Source organism: Adiantum capillus-veneris, chromosome 14, assembly GCF_014529385.1.
Source record: "Adiantum capillus-veneris isolate H3 chromosome 14, ASM1452938v2, whole genome shotgun sequence".
In the NCBI taxonomy this organism is placed as follows: Eukaryota; Viridiplantae; Streptophyta; class Polypodiopsida; order Polypodiales; family Pteridaceae; genus Adiantum; species Adiantum capillus-veneris.
The window spans coordinates 64,688,153-64,704,542 of record NC_140944.1 but is presented as its reverse complement, the minus strand read 5'-3'; the positions used below and the strand labels follow the sequence as shown (position 1 = coordinate 64,704,542).

At 44.1% G+C, this 16,390-nt stretch overlaps 1 protein-coding gene across 1 annotated transcript; it reads right to left on the bottom strand.

Moving 5' to 3' along the window:
- Window positions 1-12,510: 12,510 nt before the first annotated feature.
- On the bottom strand, window positions 12,511-14,185 carry LOC147442507 (tubby-like F-box protein 10). The gene has a single exon (XM_086529673.1). The coding sequence runs from the start codon at window positions 14,023-14,025 to the stop codon at window positions 12,751-12,753; it is 1,275 nt and encodes a 424-aa protein (XP_086385799.1). The 5' UTR covers window positions 14,026-14,185; the 3' UTR covers window positions 12,511-12,750.
- Window positions 14,186-16,390: the final 2,205 nt, after the last annotated feature.

Below are 16,390 nucleotides of genomic sequence, written 5' to 3'. Positions count from 1 at the left end.
ATAAAATCTATTTCTTATTGACCACTCATTGACACTTGTTGGGTGATCTCATGGGCCTCGCCTGTCTTTTTTGTAGCAAAAATTGACACATTTCCACTGAGACAACCAATTGATTTGAGAAGCTCCTCTCCACCTTGGTGATTGCCTCTTGGTTGACACAATCTTCTCGGCTCGATCCACTTCATGCCTCTTGAATAAAGTCCTTGGCTTGCAAAAAACTGAATGTGAGTGGTGAGTGTGAAGTGAAGATGTAGTTACAAGCATAAGACAAGATCACCTTGTGGCCAGGACTCGTCATTTGCATGTGCCACCCATATGTGCAAGAGTTTTGATGGATGCAAATGTAAGCTTGCATTCTCTTGCACCAAGGGGTGTTTCTTTTAAGTACATGATGATGTTGCCAAGATTTGAAATGTTGGCATCCTTCTTCAACCTCTCTCTCTCTCTCTCTCTCTCTCTCTCTCTCTCTCTCTTTCCCCGAAGAGGCAATTTTTCTTATAATGCCAATTTATTTGTGCTAAAGTGCTTGGCATTGATGCATCCATCAATTCAAAGAATAATTTGCACCCATAAACAACTGCTTGTAGTAACCTAGTAGGCTTGCCTCTCCTCTCCCAACATATTGAAGATGGAAGTGACTCGTAGGATTGTACAAGTACAAATGGCGATTGACCCAAAGGTCATTAGTGTCACCAACGATACGATATTCTTGTGATGATCTTTGTCCACCCACATGTACAGCCTTCGGTGCAAACTCCATGGACAAGCAAATATGTAGAAGCATGTGCTTACAGAGTATGTGGTAGAGAAACAAGGTTTATGATGTCATTGATCACCATAGCAATTGATCCTAAAGAAGCATAGGGATAAGAAGGGTGGCGGGGAGGGGAGGGGTGGGAGAGAGGGAGAGGGTGGGAGGAGGGGGCAGGGGGGATGAGGGTACAAATTTTTTTGGAGGAGAAAAAGAATATTGGAAATAAGTGTAAGTCAAAAAAGAAGTTCAAAAGATATGCATAAAGTTGGATGTCAAACTTCCACGGGGCAATTGCATGATCGCACAACTCGCTTTGTACTTACACCCATGCGACCATATCCTACCATTGCATGATACTTTCATGAGAAGCATGGATCCACGCATAAGAATTTCTTAATTTAGGACAACCATAAACTATTCTTGAGGGCTTTGAGCCCACACTTCCTTCCCATGACATATATGCCTCTTTCTTTCAATTGCACATACATAACAATAGTGGCTGCTCATCTTCACTAATCTATGTCCATCCATTGGACCACCCACATACATAGCTTTTCTAGGTGCAACATTCTCCGCAAAATGATTATTGACAAATTGTTCATGTAGTCACACCATAAACTCAAATTGGCATACATTTTTCTTTCCATGCATATCGTACCTTTCCAAATAATATATGCATTTGCCAATATCGAATCTAGAATCCCCCAAAATAGTGCATACCACCACTTCTAGCTATGTATAGTAGTTTCTAGACTATACCCAAATCCCAACACCATACTATCAAAGACATCACACCCAGCTTTGCACTTATTGTATTGAATTGCTATCTCTACACAAGCAAATGAAACTTTGCGGCCACTTCCAACTTGCCTCATAACTTCCCCTTGTCTCATACCATAGACATTTGAAGCAAACAAAATTGCCATTTTGTCCATCCAACTTCATGCAATAAAACGTCTCTTTGCATCATCTGCAAAACAAGATGAACCGCGCTCACAACACTCAAGATACAACATGTCTGCATCCGGAAAATTCTTCCTTTTTTTCATGTATGTAGCTATGGCCCCGTAGCCCTTATTTTGTCAAATGTATCAAGAGCTTGATGATGTAAACCATCTATCAAAGAATACATAATGAACTTTTTGTTTCAAATCATTTACAAGCAGGGACACAACATGACAAAACAACTCTTGGCATGGTGACTTTTCATACACATGAAATGAGTAGTTATAGCTAGTCTCTGAGTCACATATATTCCATAACTCTATGCCAAATTTTTGTGGCTTCTTGGAACTATATACCTTATCCCTTTCAATTTACATTTGGAAGGTATTATTTTCTCATCCATAGTTATATTCTTCCCACAATTGTAATGCAATTGAAAGGTAGCATCCAATCTTTCTTCCAATGGCAAGACTTGAGAAAATGTGTGCTCTCTAGTGCCTCCTCTTACTTGCCAAAAAATCAGCCAAAGAGAGCTCATCATCATCGTCAAAAGTGATTGCAGTGTTAGCATCAACTAGCGTGTGTTCTTCAGGAATGATCTAGCTTTGTATGGAATCCCATGAGATCATATACACTGTAGAATACCCATCAAACAAAGCTATTTGCGTCTGTTGTATGCAACAATGTCTCGCCCCTATAAAGCTTTGTTTCCCAATCAAGGGGATGTGCTTGCTTAGGCCAATCAAGGCCAAATTTTGTAGATGAAAACATGAGCTCCCAACCTTCCAAATCATAGCAAAAAGCATTTGATGGTAGGCCGGTGAGGCTAGATGTTATGGCCATCGTGAGGAAGATGCAAGATTTTCGTGTCTGGGTGCAAGCAGATCGGAGATCCTGACAAGCTTGCACTGCAAAATTCCTGCACAGAGAAGCTCTCCTCTCATGTATGTAAAGAAATCCAGTTGTGCATCATTTTTGGGACACCCAAATGTGCCCAACGACTTGAAATTTTGCCCAAGTATGTGTTGTAGATCCACATCTTCATCCAACGATGCACAATTTCTTCACCACCCATGGCCTTGTTTCCATAGCCATGTCAAGCTTCTAGCTTAAATTTCATGTAAAAATTAATCAATTTCACCTCATTTAATACGAGTTTTTTGACTAGAAAAAATTCCAAGAGTATTTTCAAGGCATGAGGTGTAGTTTAAAAACTTTGCATTGGAGTTTGTCCAAAAGCGCATGTTGTAAAAATTAGACAAAGTGCATGTGTTTATAGGACACTAAAAAAGGAAATCCGTGCGAAGGTGGTCATTTTGGCCTGCGCGAGCACGCATAGATTTGCTCTTGGAAACCTGCAGCGCAGGTATTATTGATCTCTCTCTCTCCCCCCCCCCCCCCCCCCCCCCCCCCCCCCCCTCCCCCCTCTCCCCAACCCCCCTCTCTCTCTCTCTCAAGCTACATCGTGTGTGTGTGTGTAGGAGAGAGAGAGAGAGAGAGAGAGAGAGAGAGAGAGCAGTGTGTGTGTGTAGGAAAGAGAGAGAGAGAGAAACGTGTGTGTGTGTGTAAGAAATCAAAGAGAGAGAGAGGGAGAGAAACGTGTGTGTGTTTGTGTAAGAAACCAGAGAGAGAGAGAGAGAGAGAGAGAGAGAGAGAGAGAGAGAGAGAGAGAGAGAGATGTGTGTGTGTGTGTGTGTAGGAAATTAAAGAGAGAAAGAGAGAGAGAAATGTGTGTGTGTGTGTGTGTAAGAAATGAGAGAGAGAGAGAGATGTGTGTGTGTGTGTAGGAAATTAAAGAGAGAGAGAGAAATGTATGCATAGGAAATTAAAATTAAAGAGAGAGAAAGAGAGAGCGAGAGATGTGCGTAGAAATTAAAGAGAGAGAGAGAGAGATCGAGGGAAATAGAGAGAGAGAGAGAGAGAGAGAGAGAGAGAGAGAGAGAGAGATAAGAAATAGAGAGAGAGAGAAAGAGAGAAAGAGACAGAGAGTGATATATATAGAGAGAGAAAGAGATAGGGAAATAGAGAGAGAGAGAGGGGAAAAATAATAATAATAATAATATATAAATAAATAAATAAATAAATAAATAAATAAATAAATAAATAAATAAATAAATAAATAAATAAATAAATAAATAAATAAATAAATAAATATATATAGAGAGAGAGAGAGAGAGAGAGAGAGAGAGAGAGAGAGAGAGAGAGAGATAGCGAGAGCGAGATCGAGAGAGAGAGAAAGAGAGATAGGGAACGTAGAGAGAGAGAGAGAGAGAGAGAGAGAGAGAGAGAGAGAGAGAGAGAGAGAGAGAGAGAGAGAGAGTGAGAGAGAGAAAGAGAAAGAGAAAGAGAGATAGCGAGAGCGAGATCGAGAGAGAGAGAGAAAGAGAGATAGTAAGAGCAAGATCGAGAGAGAAAGAAAGAGAGATAGGGTACATAGAGAGAGAGAAATAGAGAGATAGAGAGTGATATATATATATATATATATATATATATATATATATATATATATATATATATAGAGAGAGAGAGAGAGAGAGAGAGAGAGAGAGAGAGAGAGAGAGAGAGCCAGAGATAGAGGTAGAGAAAGAGAGAGAATTAACTAGAGATAGCTACGGAGATGGGGAGAGAGAGAGAGAGAGAGAGAGAGAGAGAGAGAGAGAGAGAGAGAGAGTAGTAGATAGAGAAAGTCGGCGTGAAAGAGTTAGCTTGACTGACCAATTGTGTGAAAAGGACAGAAACTCTCTCTATCTCTCTCTCTCTCCCTCTAGAAGAAACTATGGAACTAAAAGAGGCAAAGGGGTTTTGCCTGCTACATGCATTATCACGTACACCTAGGAGAGCACGTATGTGTCTACCCATATAGGATTTGACCAATAAAGACGAGATTTTGACCCGATGGTCCTGATCTCCGTACACCTCTGGACCGAGGTGTACGAAGATCAGGCAAGGCTAGAGAATGGGAGGTAGTTTACATTGTGAGGAGTATATATATTAAAACAACATTCATAATCATTGTAGATGGCAATGTCATCAACTAACATGGAGGAAAAGATTGCATGCTCGTAAACGCTCTACAAGTATGGGATATGTAATGAGCATGTGCACAAGTGCGGAGAGTTTGCTAGAGAAATCGTACAGATCTATGATACGACTCCTACGGAACGGGCATTTATTTTCGCGACATAACACCTACATCTGAGAGAGAGAGAAAAAGGATTATGTGTGAAGATCCGACCAATATAGAGCCAAGGATGGAAGCAGAAAAGGGCTTACAGACAGAAGACGATGGCATGGAGGAGATGCTGGATGCCTTCTTCTAGACAAGCGAGGAGAACGCTAACGAAGCAGAACCAGAAGCCGTGCGCCTATCTCCTGAAGACATGTTGAGAGAGTTGGCACGTCAACCAATCTATGAAGGCGCCAAAATATCTGTGCTTCGTACTTGTCTGACGTTTTTGAATCTGCAGTCAGTGTACGGGTGGTCAGATGCAAGCGTCACTGCTTTGTTTAGGTATGTAACTTACAAAAGAGATTTTCCGATTACAACGGTGACGTTCTTGGAGAGCTTTTAATTTAATGTGGCTTAAACAGGTTGTTGTGGGAGCAACTTCTCTCGGCTGGCAATGAAATGCCCCCCTCCAGGCCAGACGCAAAGCGACTATTGACCTCGGTTGGCTTGGACTACAACAAGATTCATGCATATCCAAATGATTGCATTCTTTTTCGGAATGAATTGCAATTTATTCTTCCAATTGCGATCAAGGGGTGTTTAACGGAGGAAGTGCGGTCCTGCATATACAAGATTTCAGAGCTAGTGCGGTGGATCTCTTCCAAGGAGATACGAGAGGAATCCATTGCAGTCACAAGGGCTAACTCCATTGAGGCAGTTTGCATGATTAAGAAGTATCTACCCATGAGCTGCCTAACTATCCAAATGCACTTGCTCGTCCATGTAGTAGATGAGGTTGCAGTAGAGCAGGTCCAGTCCACAACTGTTGGATGTTCTTTCTAGAGCAGTTCATGAAAACACTGAAGGGTTTTGTTTGCCAAAAAGCGCGTCCAGAGGGGAGCATGGCAAAATGATGGCTGGTGCAAGAGTCTCGTGTCTTGACGACCGAATATATATCCGTTTCTGACCCAGAAATGCCTCGACTATGGAGCAATGAGGAGGATGCAAGATTGGTGGGAGAGGAGTCGCAGGGGCAAGGGGTGCCGAAGAAAATGAACGACGCCATGTGAGAAAAGATCATGAAGTTCTGTATACTAAATTCAGAGCCGATGCAAAAATGGCTTGAAAGGTACGAAGAAGAGAAAGAGAGACGCAATAGGGAGCGACACGATTTCAGGCAAAGCTGAACGACTAGAGGCTTACCCTTGCCAGACTATCTCGCTCCTCTACCTGAATTCCCTACAATGGCATGGTTGGACAAGACAATGAGAGCAGCTCGACAGATCGGAGAACCCATATCTCTAGAAGAGGAAGAGCTGGCTATTGGATGTGACTGGAAGTATCATACATACATGGCACTGTGGTCGCATGGAAAGCATTTTAGAACACAACAAATTGACAGCTGAAGAAACATGTTTGATAGTGGGGTAATGGTTAGTTTCATGCAAAAGAGCAGGGCCAGTGCCAGAGACACGAATGAGAGCACTAGCAACCTTGATTACTCTGGTCTGGTGTCAGATATCTTGAAAGTCAGCTTCAGGCGGTTTGAGATGTTTTTGTTGGATGTGAAGTGGTTCAAGGTGATTACTTCTGGTCGCAATGCAACGATACGCAGAGATGGAAACATGCTTGTGCAGATAGATTCTACAAAGGTTTGGACAGATACGAGCGACATGTTTGATCTCCCTGAACATTGCGAGCAAGTGGTCTTTGTACCGGACCCTCGAGAGCGACAATGGTGGTTTGTGGTTCAGGTTGCTCCAAGAAATAAACAAGTATTTGAAGGGTAAGAGCTCCTGGAGGAAAGTCGTCCAGACGACGCAGATACTACTGTGACATTAGATGAGATGGACGAAGGTATGGTAGAGGAAGCTGACAGATATACAAGGGATGACGCAGATGAGGCAGATATGACACTTGTAGATGAAGATGCAATGGATGAAGACAATCTGCCAGAACGAGTTGGGATAGAGTTATGTCTGCAATTAGAGATAGACGATGATACAGTGCAAGATCTTATCGATGATGCCTCACTAGTCGAGGCCTGTAAGTGTTTGTGTGAAGATGTTGATTTAAAATTAAGCTTAAAGTTAATTTAAACAAAGGTATTCTGACGCTTTCTTTTACTTTCTTTGTACAGGACTTTAGTATGGAAGACCAGTATCCAGATCCCGCTTCTATGAGTGCAGATGTATTTATGGGCTTCGTCACACGGATAACGCCCAGTAAGATGGTAGATGCGTCTCAGTATTGTGTAGCTAGAGGCACGGGTACCACGTCTCCGGGCTTCACACCCGAGGGTCCGACGCCTATGGGGGGGACACCTATGGGGGGGGGGGGGGGGGGGGGGGGGGGACGCCTATGGGTACGACGCCTACGAGGTCTCCCATCACGGCCGCTTCGACACCTAGGGGTACATCAGAGATGGGTACGTCCTCATCTCCGCAGCACAGGTGCACTCGCCGATCTCGACGATCGTCAAGTGGAGGTGGTGGTTGCTGTGGAGGAGGGTCCACAGATGCTTTGACCCCTCCTCGCTCAAGGACCCCGTCCTACCCAGGCACACCTCTCGACACACCTCTTAACACACCTTGGACACCTTGGGGGGCACACGATCCTAGTGCCTCCAAGGTCTATACTATACGGGTAGATGGTTCTGTTGACATGGATAGAGTCGGGACTGAGATGAGACAGAGGGTTCGCCAACTCGCAGAGCTGCAGTTTTCGACTAGCATTCTGACGCCTTGGCCTAAGCAGGATCGCAACAAAATCAATTATATAGTGGAGACCATCATAAGAGAGTATCAACCTGCTCCGGGTTCAGAGGATCTTCTGAGGAGGTGGATCAAGGGTGTTGCACGGGACACTGTGAAAAATCGTGGAGATGCAGCTTGTCGGGCTTTCAGGACCGGCTCGCCGAAGCCTTCGGACATCTCACACGAGACATGGTAGCAAATCAGGGAGGATGAGCGGACAATGGACACGCAGTTCAGACAGCAGCGTCAGGCCGCGGAGGTACGACAGATGACCAGGGACACATCTCATCTTGGCAGCGGAGGCTTCGACACCTTCGCTGTGAGTTTGTGAGTTTCCAATCCAATCCTAGCTATGGTATTTTTTTTAAACGCGATGTATCATGTATTCTTAATTACTTTGGTTTTTGTATAAACGCAGAATCTTGCAATGCATCGAGCCCCGACACGCCAGGAGGAGACAGATGGATATCGGAGAGACATTTATGAAGTATGGAATGATCTTGTTGCCCGCACGAGAGCCTGTAGACTGGGAGGCCTTAGAGTATCGCTGATCGATTGAGGTGAGACGTTAATATGTGTGAGTTGATTTAATTAAATAAGTAAATGTGAAGTAAAATCAATACTAATTTTGTGACTTGTCTTATGTGCAGGTTGTGACACGTAGTTATCAGTGGATTTCTATATATATTTTGTGAGACACACACACTTCTGTGTCTCTTTTTTGTATAGACATGGTTATGGTTATTGTTCAGACATGGTTATTGTTATTTTTTTCTTTATGGTTATGGTTATTGTTCTTGTATAGACACGGTTATGGTTATTGTTTTGTTTATGATTATGGTTATCATTATGGTTTTGATCAGTATGGTTATGGTTATGGTTTTAATTTTGTTATGGTTTTGATCAGTATGGTTATGGTTATGGTTTTAATTTTGTTATGGTTTTGCACAAAGTTCGTTATATATGAAGTTCGTTATGGTTATGGTTTTAATTTGGTTATGGTTTCCACAAAGTTCGTTTCATTTTTTTCATTAATTGCCTTAAATCTCATGTGAGATCCTACATGGATATCATGTAAGAGGCGTATACATATGGTTTTTTCAAAAAGTTTATGTTAAAACAAAGGGAACTCTGCCGAAATTTCTACGAGAGCACGGTTGATTTTGGTGTTGCTTGCTTTCTTGCGCAGAGGATAGGTAGTCTTGGCTGTGGCTGTGTCCATCTTTTCACTGGGCACAAGCCAAGCTGCCTGTCCTCTGCCCAAGATTTTTTTTTTTTGATATGGTCGTCGAAATACGCGTCGATAGGGATGTCGAAATACACGTCGAAAATAATACCTTTCGACACAGATATCAACGCGTATTTCGACGTTTTCATAGGGAGCAGTATTTCGACGCACTTTTCGACGGATGGCGTCGAAATCTGCGTCGAAGGCACCTTTTTTTGTTGTAGTGTTTATTAAACGTATCGCTTTAGAGCAATATACGATCACTATTTTACATGAAGAGTATGTAGTAGATGTCACTAAGAGTGTGTAATAGATGTATTTTCAGTTCAATTTTTAGCATCAATATTACCTTTTATAATATTATGCTGCTTATAGGCTATGCGCAGGTAAAAACTGTCTTGCTAATTTTGAGTTTTTTGGTTAGCATTACTATTTTAAAACCCAAAGAGTGTGTTGTTTGATGATAGCTTAGTTGCATATCAGATCACCTTTTGTAATTCAAATTAGAGGCAATATATGATAAAAATGTTGTAATGCCTTGGGAGATGTAAAAGCTCAAATCCGACTTAGCTCTATCAAGACACTCTGAGTGAGATATATGAAGTTCGTCTTGATCATATCCAAGATCATCATTGGCAACTCAAGTTAGAAACAATGTGTAACTATAAGGGCACACAATTTTAAGCAGAGGGAGGTAGGTGCAATTCTAATGCAGTCATGATTGGGCATGACACTGCAACATCCATCAGATTGTGGAGCTAAGAAGTTTAGGAATTCTGCTACGTTAAGCATAGCTACTCCATAGAAGGCCCTTCTTCTTTTACAAAGAATAGTATTAGTTTTGGGATTTACTCTGCATGCGAGTTAGAGAAGACAAGACTATCATATTTTTGTACATGCATCAATATTGTATATGCATATTCTTTAATCAAGTGACAGCTTATAAGGTGCAAACAACCCCTTTTTAGCCGTTTTTGGCCCTAATGGTGTCGATCTTTAATACTACTAGATTATACTCCAAGGTTAAGATCTCGGCAAGGAAGGTGGAAGATGATGATTGTGATCCCCTTTCTAATGACGAGTTAACCTCAATCACAATACTCTTTATGCCTTATTGAATTATGTATATCTATGTAGAGGACTCTCCATCAATCCTCCCAATAAGATAGGGCTTTCTAACTTTAATTGATACAAAATTGCGTGCTCTTTTGGTAAAAAAACAGTGTGGAAATTTACGCATATGTTGCAACTTTAGAAGCGTTGTAAAATAAGTAGTTGATATTATAATGTTCATTGCCAGTAGGGTCATGGTAGGTACATCTTTGCGGGGGTGGCCACTTGGATCTTTAAAATTACCAAAAAAAGGAGGGCATGCGAAGTGCTCATTCTTAATGACTTGAAAGTTACAAGGTGAAGATTCACTTTGGCATTTAAAAACAAAATATTGAAAAGAAGGTGGAAAATCTTTCTTTTGAAGCAAATCGCACATATCCCCTACGAAGCGATACAAATGCTTGCGAGCATTACGAGGGTCGCTTGGTTGCACTCGAACCCATGACTCAAATCAAGACGGCCAAGTGCTCAAGCTAGCTCCTTTGTACACGAAGTTAGAAAATCTTATATGTAGGGACCAAATACAAACTTAACAATGTGAAGCGTCACCTAGGCATTAAAAAACAAAGATGTGGCCCTTTAATGAAGGGATCCATTCATCGACTAAATAAAGGCACAAGGAAGATTTGTGTGCCTTTCTCCCTTTACGTTTCTTTATCGGATGCTGATGGATATTCCCTCTCCACCCCCCCCTCCCAAATGGAAAATCCAAGTAGACTCCTATTGCCATCGCCGCTGCCCTCATGCTAGCACGACACATGCATAGGGAGAACACATGTCTCTGTTGCCCTCCCTCGAGCACAACCTCCCCACGTGCTTGCTTCCTCACGCATCACTGTTGCCCCTCCCTCCCTCCCTCCCTCCCTCCCTCCCTCTGCTCCCTACCCCTACTTGCTCTGCGGACAACCGGATTACGAGAGAGAGAGAGAGAGAGAGAGAGAGAGAGAGAGAGAGAGAGAGAGAGCACCTGCGTGCTCCTCCGCCCTTTGCCCCCCCTTGCGCCGGGCTCTCTCCTCCAACTCTTCACTCGCTCCCTCAGTCCTCGCCTGGGCCACGCGTTTCGTGTTTGCTAGAGAGCACCTCGCCATTCTATGAGAGAGAGAGAGAGAGAGAGAGAGAGAGAGAGAGAGAGAGAGAGAGAGCCCTTCAACGTAGTCATCCTCTCGTGCCTGCAAGCCCCTCCCCAACTTGCTGCCGTCTCGGTTGCGAACATCGCATGGTCCTCTACATAGAGAGAGAGAGAGAGAGAGAGAGAGAGAGAGAGAGAGTTCCCGTCATGGCTTAAACGCCTGCGTCGCCCACCGCCTCTCAAAGAGGCTTCGAGATAGAAACGCACTTCACTGGGCGGTTTGGGGAATTCACGCGAGGGAGAATATTTTCTACACACGTTTTTTGGGGGGAGAGAGAGAGAGAGAGAGAGAGAGACTCTCGAGCCCCAAAAAAATGCATCCCCTGTCTCAGGAAGTGATTGATTGATAGAATCTTGCTCAAATTCCATCTAATTCTCCTTTTTCCAAAATTGACCACCTGTACTCCCTTGTCTTCATAGTTGAATTGGTCATATTGGGTCCTTTTTGCACACCATTAATTAATTTCCGTCTTTGGAATCATGAATTGAAAAGCAAAAGTGGGTGTCCACGTCACGCACCCTCCCCCTCGTCCCCTTCCACACTTGCTCAACGATCGCCATCGACAGTCGCCTGCATCACGAGGCTACACTGGACGCCCCCTCGCTTGTTCCATAAGCCTGCGAGCATCTTGGCTCTGCAGCTCGTCGCGTGCATTCATCACACCAAATTGCCATCGCCAGCCCTGTGTATAACTTTATTGTCCCTTTCGCTTTTGGCTCTGGTTGCCTCTCCTCTGTAGCCCCGGCCTTTCCTCCCTCGCCCCTGTTCTGCCTCGCACTCCATGCTCTCCCTCTCTAAGCTTGCGCATACCTCTCTGCCAGTCGGATATTCGCCAACCCGTCTCTCTCTCTCTCTCTCTCTCTCTCTCTCTCTCTCTCTCTCTCTTTGACATGCTGCCTTGGATGCAAACAACCGCGCGTCTTCACTCCTGACGCACGACAACCACCCCCCCCTCTCTCTCTCTCTGCCTATCTCTCTCCTCCACGTGACAACTGTGCATTTTTTCCCTCCAACCTACTTGAGCATCTTAGTAGATTCTTTCTAATGAGACCTGCTTGCAAAATCGTTCGTACATACCTCCCTTGTCTTGTATGGCATGTTTTAACATGCCAAAAATCTAGGGATTAGGAATCATAACCGCCCATGTTGCAACATTCATTCACATTTAGGGCGGATCCGTACGCAGCATGGGACGGGGTTAATCTAGCGTCAGCTGCTTTGTCGCTATTACCTCAACGTTGCCTTGGCTAGTCCAACTCTGCCAAAAATGGCAGAGTTAGCCATGGCAAGCTTCGTTTTGGAGCTACACAACACAGGCGCAAGTGCAACAGGCTTCTTCGCTGACAATAAATTCCAAAAAGTGTGACAGCATCTTTACCCCCTCCAACCATGTGTGCGAATGCGCCCTTACTTTTGGGAGAAAGCATACACAAAATAACCGTATCTCATGTGTTGCAACTTTACAAGCACTACACAATAATTGGTTCATAGAATAGACTAAATTGCCAAAAGGGGTACGTTGGACATGGTTTGAGTACTTGTGTGGGTGAGTAAAGGACTCATGTTCAATGCCGGGGAGAGGCATCTAGACCCACTAGAAAAGGAAAGATTTGAGGAGTCCAAATTGCTCACTAATCGGCTTAAAAATATAAGGATTAAGGATCCACACCAACCTTAGTGGCAAAGCTGCTGAGGCAGATGGAGAAGGCTTGGAATGCAGACAAGGGGTGGCAGTAATCAAGAGAGTAGAGCCCCCTGCCGACTTTCCCAAGCTGAAGCAGGATGGTATCAGAGGGGTTTTCACATGTGGGCGGCCGGACAAGCTGGAAGTTGTAGTGAGAAGGCAGAGATGACCGGCCATGGAAGTCGAGGGACCAGCATTGGCTCTGGTCATCCCAATGCGGCGCCTTGCTTTCCATTACAAACATGGCGTGCTCGCCTCCTACCTCTGCCCTTCCCCCTGCTTTTACGTTGCTTTTCTCCGAAAAGCTCAAATTCGCCCTCCTCATACTGCTGTACGAGCGCAGAAATGTCACCGCTGCTTTCTGCTTTTTGGGTGCGGCGGCCAGCCGCGAACGGGAAAGCACTGGCGCCGTCATAGCTGGAAGGCAGCTGAGCAGAGAAATAGGAGCAGCAGAATAGCGAACCGTAATCATCTGAGTATAAGCCTCGGCCGCCGCCGCTGTCGAGCTTGCGGAAGATGGCGATGGTTGCTGCCGCCGGCTGATGCAGGTGCCTGCAGGGGCTTGCGGTACGTGACTCCATTGCCCCGAGCTCGATGTGGGTCGCTTGCAGTCATAGAGCTCGCACACCATCGCCCGCTGTCGCATTCCCTCCCGCATGCAGTCCGAGAAGGAGATCCGCAGCACCAGCCTCTTGCTTTTCTGCTGATTTCCCGTTGCCTCCCAGAGGCTGAAGTCGGCGCTCCAGAAGTCCGAGCGCAGCTTGCCCATATAGGCGTGCCCCGTCTTGGAGAAGTTGGTGTGGCTTGCGCTAATGGCGAAGCAGGAGCCGCAGGCCCTCCATTCCCTGCGGGCCGCCATAAGGAAGTCGAGCTTTTCTGTTCCGCCATCGCCGATGTTCTGCTGAAAGAGAACGAAGCTGCCGCCCCTGCGCTTGAGGAGGCAATGTACTGGCTGGTGGCAAGGGCCGGGCTGCCGCAAAGCGAAAGGGAACTGCATCAGCCCCATCTCGGCTAGCGGCGATGAGTAGGACTGCTGTATCAGATGCCGCCATCTCCTGCATACTCCTGCTAACGCCACCACCCTCCTTGCCTCCCCCGCTTCCCGCCCTGCGTTCTGCTGCACCGCCTTTAGTATAAGTGCAAATAGCTCTGGGCATAGTTCCTCCCACTCATTATAAATGTCACCGCTTGTGCTCTCTTCTCGTAGAGAGCTCATTCGGGCCACCTGCAGCTCTAATTTGGACATGGGGGGGGGAGAGAGAGACACCCCTAGAGAGGCATGCAATTGCCTTCGGTATCCTTGATCTCCGCTCTGTGTGCGAACGCATGTGTGTGTGAGAGCGCCCTCGGAGACGAAGCAAGGCAGCAGCCTAAAGCAAGTTGCAGGACACTTTGGACAACACTTCAAAGTTGAACAGTGGATGAGGCGCAACGTAGCACGGCCTGCTCACACCTAGCTGGCTGTCCTTGTGCGTTGACGATAGGTAACCCGCTTTTGAGTTTTGTGAGCTGTTACAGAAGGACGACCTACGGGTCGTGCCTAGCACTACTCCCAAATTCAGTGCGCAGAGAGACAGAGAGAGAGAGAGAGAGAGAGAGAGAGAGAGAGAGAGAGAGAGAGAGAGAGAGATTTTCACATGATCAATATGGTTAGGTTGCTGTGATTACATAGTAGGAAATCTTTCAATTTGATTAGTGGAAATAAACTTTCATGAGGAGTGCAAGTAAGCTTATAATTGTATAACATGTCCACAAGAGCACCACCAAAGAGTACACTATGCTCTAAGAAGCCTTGAATCAACAAACGTCCCACTCTGAATTTGCCTGTCCTTTGAAAATAGTGTAAGGACGTTACGTCATTTGCAGAAATGCCCTCATGGAGCATTTGCTTAAAACAATCTTAGTAGAGCCATGTGACCCCACGATTTCAAACTATGTTTTTGAATTGTAGCATTCCACGATTTTAACTACCATTGAATATGCTATGTTTCAATGAAAAGTAACAATACTTGACCTTTGCAGTGTAGATTCGTCCCAAGCATTTGGTTAGAGTTTATGAAACCTCGCAAGATTGGAGAAATCGGGAGTTAATAAATGTCAATAGTACTAAAAATTTTACAGACATGGTTTTCAAAAAGATCAAGAGAAATGCATTGTGTGCTCAAATGCTGTGCCTAGAAAAAAAAGAAAAAAGCATTTTGTGTATGGCATGGAGGTGCACCGTTCTCACCCAATTATTATACACTTGTTACCCCCTCTAACGTTGAAGGGTAATGATATGCTCCTTAAGCTTCTTTAGTGTTGGCGGGCCATAATATTCTTTTACTCTAGTGTTGGTGGGCCATTTTTGTTTTGAATATGGGTAAATGGGGAAGAAGTCATTACCTTTAACCTTACAATATATGCCTGTTGAGTGGTCCATCCTCTATAACAAGTACCTATTTCAGCTAGCACTCTAGCTTTAAGCTTACAATATATGCCTGTTGAGTGGTCCATCCTCTATAACAAGTACCTATTTCAGCTAGCACTCTAGCTTTAAGCTTACAATATATGCCTGTTGAGTGGTCCATCCTCTATAACAAGTACCTATTTCAGCTAGCACTCTAGCTTTAAGCTTACATATGCCTGCTGAGTGGTCCGTCCTCTATAACAAGTACCTATTTCAGCTAGCACTCTAGGTTTGAGCTACCATGCTTGCAATTGATCATCCTCCACTTGTGCCAAAAAGCTTGAGTAGGCACTCTTGTCCTCACCATCATTTGACCTCGTATGTTTTTGTATACATATATGCTGTCCATGATAGCATCTTGGACAAAAAAGTCATCAAAATGCTACATGCCTTCTCGCATGTCTTCCTGATGTAATTATAGGTAAACACATATGGACAGAAGCTTCTCCTTTGCATCCAATGGGAAGAGCCTAGAGATTTTGGATTGCCCTTGGTGTCAGTTTATGTAAATCCTTTATATCACGTGCGTTCAAGGGGTATTTAAAAAACCCCCTTGCTATAATTTTTTTGGTTTTAGAACCCTACTTATGTAATACTTTTTATAATAAAAGAACCCTTTATGTATCAAAATTCTTGTGATTTCAAATAAAAATTCCCTTATGTATGTATATAATTTTATGTAACTCTACAAGAAACAATCAACTTTTATGTTGAACTTGCATGCTATTTTACATATTTTTTAGTGACCCCCAAGAGACCAAAGCATTTCATGCATGATATAATTAGTTTCCAACAACCCTTATCCACTAGACATGAGTGTCTATATGCGATGAGCACAATAGATCAAAACACGATGCATGACTACTTTAACAAACATGCATCCACTAGAAGAGTATCTACATGCATTGAAAGCATGCACCTATCAAGCATCCATAGCTTCCTTTTCCGGCCTTGGGTAAGTCCAACAATTTGGACACTTGAAAAGAGATGACACATCGGACAAGAATCAACCATCATCAACCAAAAAGGCAAACATCCATTAAGATGAACCATGCAAGGCAAGTGTAATGCTATAGCTTTTCCTCATGTTATAAAGATACATGTGACCCTCATCCACCCACTAGACCTAAGTGCCTACATACACTGATTACCCTCAATCAAA

Bases quoted from the DNA above. Each gene is read 5' to 3' on its own strand.
- LOC147442507 (XM_086529673.1), bottom strand. From the start codon at position 14,025: ATGTCCAAATTAGAGCTGCAGGTGGCCCGAATGAGCTCTCTACGAGAA.